Source organism: Cynocephalus volans, chromosome 14, assembly GCF_027409185.1.
Source record: "Cynocephalus volans isolate mCynVol1 chromosome 14, mCynVol1.pri, whole genome shotgun sequence".
Lineage (NCBI taxonomy): Eukaryota > Metazoa > Chordata > Mammalia > Dermoptera > Cynocephalidae > Cynocephalus > Cynocephalus volans.
The window spans coordinates 50,466,710-50,482,412 of NC_084473.1; the positions used below are offsets into that span (position 1 = coordinate 50,466,710).

At 35.5% G+C, this 15,703-nt stretch overlaps 1 protein-coding gene and 1 non-coding gene across 5 annotated transcripts in view; one reads left to right on the forward strand and one right to left on the reverse strand.

Moving 5' to 3' along the window:
- ASB3 (ankyrin repeat and SOCS box containing 3) overlaps nt 1–15,703 on the reverse strand; it is a 102,951-nt gene that overhangs the window by 63,520 nt on the left and 23,728 nt on the right. For all 4 annotated transcript variants that reach the window (XM_063078735.1, XM_063078734.1, XM_063078731.1 and 1 more), the window contains exons 2-3: nt 14,307–14,515; nt 4,745–4,903 (exon numbers count right to left, since the gene is read on the reverse strand). In XM_063078735.1, the coding sequence (XP_062934805.1) occupies nt 4,745–4,903; nt 14,307–14,502 (355 nt within the window). In that variant the 5' untranslated portion in view covers nt 14,503–14,515. The remainder of the gene's footprint in view (nt 1–4,744; nt 4,904–14,306; nt 14,516–15,703) is intronic.
- LOC134363515 (U6 spliceosomal RNA) lies at nt 14,058–14,160 on the forward strand. Its single transcript, XR_010021748.1, has one exon. It is a non-coding gene; the product is annotated as a U6 spliceosomal RNA (small nuclear RNA).

Consider the following 15,703-nt stretch of genomic DNA (forward strand, 5'->3'; position numbering starts at 1 on the left):
CAATCCATCAAAAGCCAAAAGTGCATGTTGTGCAATTCCCATAGAAAATGTTCTATGAAGTCACACCGGGTTGGATTTGTCCCCAACTTATCAATGTCTTTTATATATAACAAAATAAGAAGAAAACCTACTTCCTAAATAATTAGCTGGATTTTCACTTAGAATTCTATTTATAAATAAGAACATTTTTATTTCCAAAGTAGTTTTACAAACCTATCCTTAGAATATTTGCTACATATTAGAGTACTTCAAAAACTTCACAGAAAGATTCGTATTATCTTTTAATTCTACTCTTCCACAAACTATTTGAAATGCCCTCGTATGTGTACACGGAACAAGAGAAGAGAAAGGGAGTGGAGAGAGAAGGCAATAGTAAATAAAAGAATAAGGAAAACACCAAGGTCAAGGGTTTAGATCACCATACCAGCCAGTTGCAAAAAAGTAATAAGGGAGCAGACTCCTTGTTAAAGCAAAAACTCTAAATTGTACATTAGCAAAAAAAAGTTTCAGAAGGACAATTTTCACATGAAAAGATGAGATGCAGCCTGAAATTCCCCTTTCTTTTGGAGTTTTCTCATTTTTATTCTTATTGCCATCAAACCAAACAGTTCCCTTCCACAGGTCATCTTTATTAAAATGGTGAGCTCTGCATAGGGAAGATATTTGCATTACAAACAGTGGAGTAGTTGATTTTCTAACATTCTATATTTTGCCTTAAGTTCGACAGTAATCATAACCAACATGCCACTTACATCAATAACTTTTCCAGTCATCTGGAAGTTTCCATAGTTCTATATTTATTTTCTATGCCCTTGATCCTTTGGTTTTATATTCTGTAGCTCCTAGCAATAGACTAGGTGGTAACTGGACCATTAGGACAGATCCTAAAACATGCTAAGGAATATAAACTCCCCTAGGGGATGCTCCAAACATTCAGTTTGAGAAGATAACTCTACAGATGGGGAAGGAAGCTATACTAGATGGGCAGCCCCCCTTTCTCACTTTAAGTCCAGTTGGTCCAGCTACTCTTCCTCATCTAGAGATTATTATCTGTAGTTTGATGCAAACCTTGAAGTGTTCTGGATTTTGTTTTAATAAAAGAATCTCTTCCATTATATAGATTGAAGCATGGATTATTATATGGTTACTTAAAGGAGGTAGAAAGATAAGGTAAGCAGATTGCTAAAGTTGGTCATATTACATACAGGGCAGAGAAGACACTGCAGCCTAGATCACCTAACTACAGAGTCATATGTTCCTTCTTCCACACTATGTTCTTACAAAAACTAAAACTATATTTTTCCCTTTCCTCTCCTTTTTTAAAACACCCTATCTATTTCCAAACCTAATACCATTGATGCAGTACTTGAGCATGTAAAAGTACTACATGTGGCCCATCTCCCTGGGCTTAAGCCACCTGCTTGAGTCAAGTATTTTTTGTATTAGCCAATATAAAACATAATGAGGATGGTAAATTTGCTGCCAAATAAACTAAATGAATCCTACTACTAAAAATAGCTGATTTAAAGTTATTAATTAGTTTGTATTATCGTAGCAACTCTACCTTCATTAACATAAAAAGTTGCAAGTTAACTTATCCTAAAATATAAACCACGAAAAACTCCGCATCTCTGATTTTCTCCAAATGCTTACATAAGCAGGCGCAATACTGAATGCCATAAATGGGACTCTAATACTTTGAAACTATAAGCTAAATGACCAAAATAGCCTTTCTCAAATAGTCACATGGAATTAATATTCCTTGAGGTATTCCTAAGTGTTCCAAAAAGAAAAAGAATACCATGGTCAAATACATTTTGAAGTGCTGGGTTCAAGTTAATTAAGTGTTGTTTTATAAGAGGTCTTCTCAGAGCCCTTCATTCTATCATTTAACAAATAATTTACTGAATGCCTACCATATACCAAGCACTGATCTGCATTTGAGAGTTACAACAATGAACAAGATGAATAAAAACTCTGCTCTCATGGAACACTCTTCCTAGTGGAGGGAACAATTAATAAACAAAGGAACAAATAAATAAAATAACTGCAGTCAGTGATAAGGGCTATAAAGATGCTAAAATAGGATAATGAAAAGAGTGCAGTAGATACTTCAGACTGGGGGGACACAGTAAGCTAATGTTTTATAGCTAACGTTTTCGTGTTTTTCTACATTGGAGGATATAGCACATAGTGTTTCCCAAATATTTATACTCAGGAAACCTTGCGTTAATGAACATCTATTGAATAGTTCACTGAATCAGCTCAGGAAATGCTATTCTAACCAAAACACAGTAGCAGGAAGATCAAGATTCAAATAAAGCTCTTCTGTTCTTAAATCCATGCACTAAGATACCGTGTCACTTCTGTGGCATTCCTGCCAGAAATGCATACCCTGAACCTTATCAAGAAGAAACATCAGACAACCCCAAAATGAAGGTCATTCTACAAAATAAATGACCTGAACTCTTCAAAAATATTAAAATCATAAAAGACCAAAAAACTGTTCCAAATTAAAGGAGGCTAAAGAGACATACAACTAAATGTAATAAATGATCTTGGACTGGTCCTGGACCAACAGAATTTTTTCTTCTTTTGCTGTTAAGGACATTAGTGAAATAATAGAAAAAACTGAATAAGGTCTGTAGATTAAATAATAGTACTGTATCAATATTAACATACTGATTTTGATCATCATATGGTAGTTATATAAGAGAATTTTACTGCTTCTAAGAAGTTCACACTGAAGTATTTAGGGGTAAAGAGGCATCAAGTATACAATTTAATCTCAAAAGTTTCAGAAAAAATAATGTATGGATAAATATAAAGAAATAAATAAAATGATAAAGCAAACATGGCAAAAGAACAAAATTTGGGTGGAATGTATATGAGAATCTTTTGTAAAGTTGCCAAATATTTCCGTAAGTGTCAAATTACTTCAGCAAAAGAAGTCTAAACACAAAAGTAATGGGGGGAAAAAAGGAAAGACAGCCAACAATCGCATGAAGACTCAATATCACTGGCAAACAGAAAAATGCAAATTAAAACCACAGTAAGATACCACTAAACCCCTATTACAATGCCTAAAATGTAAAAGGGGAAAAGAAAAAACTGGCAATACGACATGTTAGCAAGGATGTGGGGCAACTGAAACTCTCAAACATTACTAAAGGGATGCAAAATAGTAAAACACTTTATAAGACACTTCCAAATTGTTTTCCAAAGTTAAACATATACCTACCACATGTCCTAGTAATCCTGAGTATTAATCCAAGAGAAACAAAAACTTGAGTTTATACAAAGCCTGTGTGCAAATGTTTATAGCAGATTTACTCATAATCACCAAACACTGCAAACAGCTCAAATGCCCTTCAATTGGTGAATGGATAAATGGTGGTACATCCATATAATGCAATGGAATACTATTCAGCAATAAAAAGGAATGGATTATTTATTTATTCATTTATTTTTGGCAGCTGACCAGTAAGGGGATCTGAACCCATGACCTTAGTATTATAAGGCTATGCTCTAACCAAGTGAGCTAACCAGCCATACCAGGAATGTATTATTGAAACAGGTAATGACATGGATGAATCTCTAAGGCCTTATGCTAGATAAAAGAAGCCAGTCTCAAAGGTTACATAGTGTATTCCATATACATATATGACATCCTGAAGAAAGCAAACTACAGGGATGAGAACAGATCAGTGGCTGTCAGGTGGAGCTGGGGAGAGGGGAGAGGCTGATTAAAAATAGGTAGCACATGGAATTCTGGGGAACGATGGAATGATTCTATATCTGGACTGTTGTCAAAGAATTTTATTCACACATCAAAACTCATAGAACTGCATACTAAAAAGAGTAACTTTTACTGTACATAAATTTTAAAAATAAATATCTTTAAGTTCACAAGGAAAAAAGTAATTTCACAATCATTTCATTTTATTCTCAGCCCAATAACAAAGACTACATAGGTACTATTCCTCTCCTTTTATAAGTTGGGAAAGTGAAGTATACAGTAAATAAATGAACATACAAATTACATGTGGCAGGACCAAAACTATAGTCCAGATACACTGATTCTATTTCAAATACTTTATTCTCTTAATTTTCTCATGTTCCATTAAACTTTATGGAACACAATGTCCCTGAAGACGAATGGGATCAAAGGAAGGGAGGGAAGGAGAGAGGGAAGGAAGAAAAAAAGATAGTTATTGGAACTGTGCCATTTAGAATTTGGCTGTTGTCCTTAAGGAATTAAAAAAGAGTCCCTAATTGAAGAGGTCTGAATAGTGATCCATATAGGCAACAAATTAACTGGCATTAAAGGATTAGCTGGTAATTTCTTCCATAAAAGCTTCTTAATTCCTTAATGCTAAGAAAAAGGAAGAGCAAACATAAAATATTCACAGATAACCTTATAACTATTGGTATAATTTAAGCATTTCCTGGTCTTTGGAACCACACTGAAACAATGATGGTGACTACAATTCAGAACAGATTTTGCAACTTTAAATAAACTTTTATAGTCCTAGATATTACCACCCAAAGGGAGAAAACAAGAGGGAAACCTTTAAAAATACCTTTTCAGTTTCAGAATCAAAGAAGTGGTGCTATAATATTTGCCAAAAGAACATGCTATAAGTACAACAACTCAGGAAAAAATTAAGATTACTTTCTATAACAAAAAAGTAATAAAACAGTAATAATAAATTTCATCTGTACCACAAGTAGCATACATCACCTAAAAACAATGGTGTGGTTTCTTCTAAAGTAGCTTCATTAGGATCTGCCCCAGCATCTAAAAGAATCTGTACAATCTTCCAATGTCCTTGACTTGCTGCAAGATGTAACGCACAGAAGCCCTCAAAAGTCTTTGTCTTAATGTAGTTGTCAGATGAATCTATGAAAGAATAAAAACCCATCAACTAAAAAATAGCACTTTTACATCTTGGGCTTAAAAATCAAGAATTCCAAGAAAAATTTAATAAAATATGAAAATATAAATAATTTATAAATGAGAGATTTCATAGTGTAAAACTCTAGAAAAAGTTCTACAGGGATCCCAGTGTGAATAGCTCTTTGGTATTTATACTGCACAAATTGTGCACACTCTCATTTTCTCTTCTCTAATTTTTGGTAGGTGGGGGAAGGGGAGTGGTGGGGGTTGAAAGGTAACACAAAAGCAAGATCTGAGGAGCATACAGCATCAAAAATTTGCTTAAGCAAGATTTATTGAAATATTAATAACTTTGACTTTTTTATTTCTAAATTTCCATGAGGGAAATAGTCTTATCTCTAGCATTACATCCTTGTACTCAACTAATAACACAAAGGCAGTTTTAAATACTCCTTTTTTAGCTTAAGACTATAGTCTAATAGTAATTGAAAACTGCATTTCTAAAAATATAAAATGTACTTCAAAGAAACCAGTGACAGACAATTTACAAGGAACTTATAATTTAAGTTTTCTGGAGTGTATTTGTTAGGAAAAATTCAAGGTCCTGTTAACATTCAAATTATATAAATAACATCTACATAAAAATATTTTAAAGCTCCACAGCAAAAGTTAATAGTGAGAGACGACCTTCTTACTTTTGCTTCCAAAACAGTAAAATTCTAAGCCCATAATAGAAGAATAGGCTCTAAGGTGAATGGTGAAGGCATTTCTGAGAGTAGTAATAAACAAAAAAAAAACCCAAAAACCTTTTAAAAATATTTTCTTGAAATACCAGAACTGAAACTAATGCTCATGACTAAAATAGTCATCTATTTTAAGTAATTCTTATAATTGCAACTCACCAATGAAACAGTTAGACCAAGTGATAATACTCAAATAACAGCTTATAATTACAAACTATTCAAACTTAGCCTCAAACTTTACAGGATGCACAACTAAATGGCCAGATAGAGTAGTCATATTTTCTTCTCTTTTTTTCTTTATTGTTCTCTCTGGTAGTCATATTTTAAAAGTTCATATCACAGAAACAGTGTTTCAGAGATTAGGTAGAAATTGATGCTTATCAGATTAGTTTATTCAGTAGTCAGAGAGTAGTCAGACATAACCATTATTTCATGTTTTAACCTTATAGTTTTGTAGATACAAATAACATGCAAATAAAAAAAATGACATAAATCTAGGAACACATGGATAATTGATATAAGTAGGTACACCTAAATGAGAAACTTCAATATTATAAGGATGCTGATTCTTCCCAAAATAATCAATAAATTTAATACAATTCTAATCAAAATGCCAGTAGAGTTGTTTGTTGGTTTTATACTTGGTAAAGCAACTTGAGTTGATAAGAGGGGCAGGGGGGATGAGACGGGACAGGTAAGAATAACAAACAATTTAGAAAAATAAACAAGACAAATCTTCGAAGGGAGCCTAAATTTACTATACATTAAATTATGTCTAAGTTAGAAAAAGTAAAATAATGTGATACTGGTACAAATACAGACAGGAGGGTGTCCATCAAGGGGAAGAGGAGCCAAGAAAAGCAATGACAGACTAAGAGAGATGATAGCTGGATGGTAGGAGACCTACACCGATGTCACATTCAGAAACCTAAGAGATGATAGCTGGATGGTAGGAGACCTACGTCGGTGTCACATTCAGAAGCCAAGGAACTTTCTTTCAGAAAGAAAGATGTTCTCTTCCACTGAGAAATTAGAAAAAAGATCAGGTTTAAACCTGACCATTTAAATACTATGCCTTACTGCAAAAAGAGTGAACCTTAATGTACGCAAATTTTTTTTCATTCAACCAGGAGGTAGGAGGAAGGGGATCCTAGAATAGAATGCAGACTGTGACAAAAGAATCTAATTGGATTACAAACATATGTCATAACCTCACTGAGGGGCGGAGAAAAAAGATGCTAGCCCACATAATTTTGAAAAATTATATTATAACTGGAAACTGTAAGACTAAAGACAAAAGGAACTACACATAAACACTATACTCTAGGTGGTAAAGGTGATTCTTATAGGGTTACAGATTAACAATTCTAAGCCACTACACATGTATACTAAGGTGGAACAAATAAATAAATGGATGTCAGATCTGGGGGCCAGGTTTCTTACTGCTGGAGAGGGTGGTTACATACAAGCAAATGGGGAAGGCTAGAATAAACCGTGTGGTACTGGATTATAGCCCAGACATCAGCGTGAACTTTTGTCTACCTTAATATAGACACAGATGGCTATATACAGAAATATAGATATGTGTATATACATGGGTCATAATACATAAATATATTTCCTAATTCTGACTGCTGAAAGGGCTTAAAAGCAATGACAGTCCAATAGCAACAAGTATGCCCAGTCCTGAGATCATGGTTTTAAATATCATTAGCCAATAAAAGAAATCAGGGCTCTTAAGAGAATGGCTGATTCTTGGATTGGGGCAGGGAATACACAAAATGAGCCTGGAGCATATGGTAGGTCCAGAAAATTAAAAAGTTCTCAAAAAACAAAAAATGGGGGCATGTCAAAGGGACACCAGAGGGCCTGGCTAGTTAACTCAGTTGGTTAGAATGTGGTGTTGTTAACACCAAAGTCCAGTGTTCAGATCCCTGTACTGGCCAACCACAAAAAAAAGGGGGGGGGGGGCACGACATCAGAGCCCATCTGAAAGGACACCAAATGGCCAAAACAATTTGAACAACAAAATAACATCATTTGGGTTATAATCTAGAGTGTGAGAAAAATATTCATGAGTCCATGCAGATATAAATGACCAAATAAATAAATAGGAGAGAAGAGATAAATCTCCCACATGGAAGAACTCCAAATAATTTATGTAGGGGTTCCACTCTCAAGGAAGTAGAGCTTAATTCCCACCTGTTGAGTGCAGGTCACCCCTAGTGACTTGCATACACACCCATTTTAGGAAAGAAAACAAAACTTTCTTGTATGCTTATCTATGAAGAAAATAAAAGGCGCTTCTCACTTAGAATGAGGAATATTGAAGTTAATTTACCACTAACATGAGATCTTGAAAGATTTTGCCTATAGAAGAAAAAAGACACATTTAACTAATTTTATAACTGCTGGAACAGGAAGGTAACATTTGGAGTTGGAAGATTTAGGCTACAATCCTAGCTCTGCCAGTTATAATCTGGATTACACTTTGGACAAATCCCTAAAATTCACTGAGGCTCAGGTTCCATAACTGTAAAACAAGGCTAAAATAGCTGTCACAACCCTCAGTGGGGTTCAAAAGAATAATGTATATAGTTTAAATTTTTGTAAAACACTTATAAATGCAGATAGATACATAATCATTACAATGTTTATATACTCTCATAGATGTTACAAATTTGGTAAAGTCTCCAAAATATCATTTCAAGAAAGTTTTCTGCACCCAATATAAATTGATTTTGGAAGTTCCAGTGATCAACTGCCTTCCTTAAAATGATGTGTGAGTTTTACCAAAGAAACCTTATCTACCTTGTACTAGACCATCAACCACCACCTTCTCACTCTCTTTTTTTCCCTTAAAGAGAGCTTCCTGAAAAAATTGCTCATTGTATACATGGGGTTTTTTTCTGTTTGTTTGCTTTTTTGATGGCTGGCCAGTACGGGAACCTGAGCACTTGACCTTCATGTTATAACACCAAAATCTAACCAACTGAACTAACTGGCCAGCCCCTGTTTTTAAGGGTTTAAATTCTATTTATTTTCAATGGAAGGTAAAGTGGTTTCTGCTTGTCATCTACTTACTGAAACTTTAAGCGGTAAAAGTATTAAAGACTTCTTAATGGACAAATACAACATAACAACAACTTGTTATGGTCTTTCACAATAACTTGTGAGTTCTTTCCCAGCTACATTTTGAAGATTGGGACCATCTCAGCTGGACCAATGCCAGCCACTGACAATTACACAGCAATGACAAGCGTTGGCCTGAACACTCTTCCAATGTAACACACCTTATGTTTGATGACACAGTGTCCTTTTACTTATAAATAATAAACTTGCTTATTACTTGTTGTAATAGTGGTAGTCATAGGTGGTAGACTCTTATTCTTGTTTTCTGCATACCCCTAAGAGGGAAAGCAAAACCACACAGATTTCAGTAGAGGAGACAGGTTAAATATTAAGATCAGGACCTTATCTCAACAGTTGAGCCAAACTTTGGTGAGGCCAAACAAATTTAATATGTGACTGCAAGGGTGATAAATGTCAATTTCAGGTAGATTATATGGAAAGCTCTTTACAATTTATATCATCTTACTATGTTTTATACAGGAATTCTAAGAAAAAGTTAAATACAAAATAAATTCCACAATGGAAGGAATTTTACTATTTGCAAAATCCTCAGACACCCCTGAGGAGAGACTCCATCATGCATACAAGATGCAAGAAGTCAGTGGAGAGAAAGAGATTTGAAGGCATTAGAAAGAAATTAGACATCTTTAAAAAAAAAGTAAGACTAGGAGAAAAATATATAAAATATCTGACACATATAGCAGCAAAGGATTATTATTGCTTTGCTTCCCATGGATTTTTCACCCCTTTTCCCTGGGTGATTACTCAAAGCCCATCTCTTCTGAGCAGTGAGAAGCCCCGAAAAGGGGTTAATCTCCCAGAACCCTCAAGATAGAGGCATTCCTTCCATTTGGGAAATTAACCACGAATTGGGGTTCTCTTTTCACATTTATTCTCCAGACCAGGAAGTTACAGGTGGGGTTTTTTCTAAGTACAGTTTAACAATCTTAACAAAAGCTGGTGACATTCAGTAAGACAAGCAAGGTGACATTCTATAATGCAATTAAGTCAATCCACTAATAAAAGCTTGATTTTAGCAAACATTCTCTTCTTACAGCAATTTCCCAGTATCTTTACATATCAATCAGTAACCTGTCTGTCTTTGAGCCAGCAACATTGCTGTGTTACAATTCCTTATCTTACAACAGGGACTATATAGCCTGGGGAAAATTTCCTGTACTTTGCAAGGTCAATATATGAAACTGCAAGGCTTTGGAAAACCAGGTCCTGTGAAGTATATTTGCTTTATGCATACTCCACAGATTATTATCCAGAATACAAAAGGAGCTCTTTAAAGACAAGGTAAGTCTAGAACTTGCAAAGAGAAATCCTCCATGAGAATAAAATCGACAGAAAAAAAGCAGAGCTGAGAGAAAGGGAGACCCACGGCCCTAATGACATCATTTTAAATACTAGAGTCCAGCAATGCCTGAAAAGACCTACCACTCAGACTTAGCATTTACATGAGCTACTATATTCCCTTTTTTTGTTTAAGCCAGTTTGAACTAAGTTTCTTTCACTCATTACCAAAAGAGTCCTCATTAGTATAGCATACAATTCAGCAGTGTCTATCAGTATTTTAACTTGGCATACCTGATGGTTAACTTTATATGCGAACTTGACTGGGTTAAGAAATGCCCAATTAGCCACTAAAACATTATATCTGGATGTGTCTGTGAGGATGCTCCCAGAAGAGATGAGCATTTGAATTAGTAGATTGATCCACCCTCACCAATGCCAGTAAGCATGATCCAATCTGTTGAGGGCCCCATAGAACAAAAAGGCAAAGGAAGAATTTGCTCTCTCTTCTTGAGCTAGGACATGCATATTCTCCTGCCCTTGGACATCAGAGCTCCTAATTCTTGGACCTTCGGACTCCAGGACTTACACCAGTGGTCCCCCATTCCCCAGTTCTCAGGCCATTGGCCTTGGACTGAGCATTACACCATTGGTTCTCAGGCCTTCAGACTCAGAATGAATTACACCAGCAGCTTCCCTGGTTATCCATCTTGCAGACAGAATATCATGAGACTTCTTGGCCTTTACAATCACATAAGCCAATTCCCATAGTAAATCCCCTCTTATAACATCTATATATATTCTACTGGTTCTATTTCTCTGGAGAACACTGACTTAATACAGCATACTTCTTGAACCAGCAATTTCACTTCTAAAATTCCATCATACAGAAATTCCATGCTTGGGCCGGCCCGTGGCTCACTCAGGAGAGTGCGGTACTGATAACACCAAGGCCACGGGTTCAGATCCTATAAGGGATGGCCGGTTGGCTCACTGGCTGAGCGTGGTGCTGACAACACCAAGCCAAGGGTTGAGATCCCCTTACCGGTCATCTTTAAAAAAAAAAAAAAAAAGAAATTCCATGCTTACCTGTGTGCACAAAGATATATGTATAAGGATGTTCACTGAAGCACTATTTATAATAGCAAAACTTTAGGAAACAAACAAAATGTTCATCTATAGGAGAACAGTTACATAAATTACATTACATCTATATGATGAAATACTATGCCACGGTGCTTTCACTCAGAATGAAATGGGGAAGCTATTGCAGTGTTCCGAGCAGAAGAGAGACACAGTCTGACATATTTTAAGATCCCTCTGATACATTGAGAGTGGCCTGTCATTGGATGGGGAAGGTTCAAGGGCAGACATAGCTAGGATGCTACTGCAGCAATCCAGGCAAGAGATAATGTGGCTCAGATCAAGGTATTAATGGTATTGAGAAGTGGTCTGGGTGTGTGTGTGTACATAGACACAGATATATACATACACATACACGTAGGATTTGCTAATTGACTAGATGAAGGATATAAGAAAAAAGAAGGAATTAAGGATGGCCCAGAATTTCTGGTCTGAGCTGGAATCATGGGGTATTTCTATTTACAGATGAAGAAACTGAACCACTGAGAGGTTAAAAGACGTGTCCAAAGTCACATCAATAAGGTGATAGAGTCACTAGAACCCAGATACGTCTGACCATAACTCTTAATCACTATGCTACTCTGCCTTATTTATCTAAGGTTTTTCAACATCTATTAGTGTGCCCAGGATTATAGTATATTTTCTTATTTAACATGAACTAATAAAAGTTCTCTGAGCAAAATCATTTATTTGCCAAATACAAATATTTGTTAGCTATATGCTGTAATTTCAAGATTTTAAGTGACCTTTAGTCAGCAAATGGTTTAATATTGAATGGCATGGTTAATCGTCACTGAAGATCATTACTGTCCTCCAAGATGACAAGTTTCATGAAATCTCAATAGCTATTACACTGAACTTTCAACACAGGAAAGAAGACAAGCAAATTTATTATATGTGCTAATACTTTAAACAGAAAGATAAAGTGGAGAAAAATACACATGCGTATTAAATTTCTAAGTAATCCATACCATACTTGAATGCTCTTCTCCAGCTTCAATGAGAAGACCATGTACAGTTCTCAGAATAGATCCTGGATCTAAATCAAAGAGACAGTAAAGCAAAACCCTCCTAACTATTTCAGACTCTTCTGTTCTTTTTATGTAGGCCTAAGCATCTTCTTACTTTAGTGTACTAATTGTCTTTTAGGAATCTCTGGCAGTTTACTAAGATGAAGCTTCAAGACAGTAGAAATTATATAATAAAAGACATTTTTATATATACCAGTTGAGCCACAAGGCACAAGAAAATTATAAATCATATAAAACACAAATATAACAAATATAAAGAATGACAAAAATGTCAAAATTGCTTTGGAAACTTTTAAGATCAACCCATAATACCAGATTAACTGGTACAGATATAAGAACGCTACTCTCATCATTGAGCAGAAGGTACTCACTTCACTCTTCAAGACTAGAAATTTTGTATTTCAGCATCATTTTAAAATACCTCCTCATATGTAGCTTTATGCTAGCTAGATCTTTTACAAAAAGTAATCAGCTATCATTTCTTGTTAGTCAATGTTCCAGAACTTGAATCATCCAAAAAAGTTTAAATTATAATCTTTTTTAAAAGACAGGGGATCTGAGAAAGTGTGGAGTTTAGCTAATTTACAAAAAAGGGAATAGAACAGGGGAGTATATAAAACATTTTTTAAAGCGACCAATAGGCTATGTAGCCCTTCTGCCTCATTCTAATCTGATTTTCCTAGTTAGTGAATCAGATAACCAAATCTCATGGAATTTTGGACAATAGTTTCAACTCTAAGAATACTACAGAGAATAATCAAACTCAGGAGACTGAACCCCAAAATGTCACCATCTCCTAAAATAATTGATATAGCTGCTTCCTTACCCTCTGCAAACCCTACTTCCTATCTACCTATTCCTAACCTAATCTTTGTGTACACATTACACATAAATTAGATTTATCTAAAGTTTATATCATAATGATGAACTCTAATGAAAATGCAGTGAGAAAATTTTATTTAAACATTTATATGAACTATTCACATAGCTAACTGTACATGCCTCTTATCCTCCAAAAACACCAAGCTCAATAAAGGATAGCCATGAATGATTAAGTTAGTATTCTTAATTTCTAGAAGAAAATATAAACTTGAGCAGCCAATTCAAATGCCTTTAGTCACAAGCATGCCCAAGTTCACTCAGCAGCTAAAGCGGAGAAAAATCTGTAACATAAACAACACTATTCTGATGTGAAAGGGATTTAACAATATATTGGGAATGAGCTTTTTGATTAGAAAAGAATATTCAAACTCATGCCTTTATTTGTCACTAGACATGGTTTGGGAACTCAAGCTTTATATGCAATAGCATACCATTACTCTCTATCCCATTGCTCTGTTTTATTTTCTCCACATACTTTTATTTTTTGAAATTATCTTGTTTAATTGCTTAGGTATATATTGTCTGTCTCCCCTGACAGGAATACAAGCACCATGAAGGCAGACAGCTTGTACCATGCTCTACTGTATCCCAGCAAATACAAAGTCCAAGTAATTGGAAAAATTCCCAAAATTAAGGAAATTGAAAAGTATTTAAAAAGAAAAAAAAGATTAATTCAAGCATAACACTCACATCCTCAATTTCATAGCATTGTTTCTTTTGTTTGAAAAAGGAAGAAAGAATAAACATGACAACTACCAAATGCTTAAAATAGCAGACTACTTTTCCCACTTCACTTCGTCAGTAAAAACAGGCCAGGCACAAGCACTTCCATATAAAGGACAACACTTACAGATATCCAGGTGGAACACAATACTGACATAATCCAAGGCAGGCAATCTTACCATCCTTAATAGATAAGTACAATGCTCGCTTCAGAAGCGCATATACTAAAACTGGAATAATACAGAGATGATTAGTTTAGCCCCCACACAAGGATGACACACAAATTCGTGAAGCATTCCACATTTTTAATATAAATAAATAAATACAAGCAGTTATTTTGTGATTACAGAAAGGGAAACAAATACTACTATTAAGGAGTCATATATTACCTTTTTTTTATGTTTTACCAATCTAGGTTATAGACACAGTCTCCCATACTTGAATTTACTTTACCTGCATGAATTATCATCCGCAAACATTCTATAGAGTTGTGATAAGCTGCTTCATGAATTGGCATCCATCCCCGGTTATCAGCAACATTGACGCTTCGGCCCTTTTTGAGCAGTTTTCTTAAGACTTTAACATTGCCTTCCCTGGCAGCAAGTCCAACTGTAGAGCATGTGTCTGAGTAAGCCTCCGTAAAATCCATTCTTTTGACCAGTCTACAAAACAAGGTAGAAAATAATACTACAGTCAATAAAACAACACTGCACTGCTAGAGATTAGCAGATCACAGCTGGTCTAGCATCTCTCACACGACTGCCGAGGAAGAGCCTGAGGTAGAGAAAGCGACTGTCATGCCACAATCTCACTAGAGCCTAAACCAGGAAGTCTTTCTGTTTGGCAAATTAGGATTCCTTGGAATGTTCTTATTTAAAATATCAGGGGAATTTTAAGTGTTCTATCTTTCCTTCTGTGGAAATGTCTGAGCAGGTCTTTCCAGCCTGCTTCCGCTCCTGCTCATACCCCATCAAGATGCACTCTTTAAAACACTGTTGATGAGAGAGTTAAATTCCACATGTATGCTCTATTATGCAGAGATGACCATTTAACTACCAACAATGCAGAGTCTCAATATATAACCCTCTATATGAAGCAGCTAAAACCCAAAAAGACTAGAAAAGGAATGAAGGACATTTATTGAAAAGAACAATAATAAGCAGTCATTCTAGTTTTCCTGTCTCTACCGGTCCTTTCCAGAAGAGGCTAAACACTCTGGTTCTCCATCCTTGATGAAACAGTCCCACTGACTGAATATATTGAAACCAGCAAAGAGCACCATAAAGAGATGAGCCCAGCTTTCCTCCACCAGCTCAGAAAGTTCTTCACAATATTACTGCTCTCACCATCATCATCGTGTCTCTTCAAAGCTCATTTCAAGTTCTCCTGCAGTCAGAGTCCCAATATAGCTCTCCACATACGATGTCCCACAAAGGTGATTTCTTGTTAGTAACACTATGAAGCAGGTTGGGCTGAGAGATTCAGGATTCTCAGGGAAATAGTTATCTCCTATGGAGTAGTCCTTCTCAGTATCACTCCCACCCCACCACCCCTCTTCTTAGTTTCTCTAATGGTCTTAGAAGGTGGTGCAGGAAATGCAACATGTCTAGCCCACTGTAGGTGAAAAACTTCCTAGAACCACATTCTAAGTAATTTATGGAGAAAGGGAAGGTTTGAGGAAACAGTTTAAAAGAAAGCATACAACATTTCCTGTAGTAAATTTAAATTTATCCATAGTCACCTTTAAATTTGATTCTACAGCAAGCAGAACAACTAATGTTAGCTATGGATTAATCTGATCAGATAAACTGGTCCATTAATAGGGCAAGTGAAGATATTTATTAAGGAAC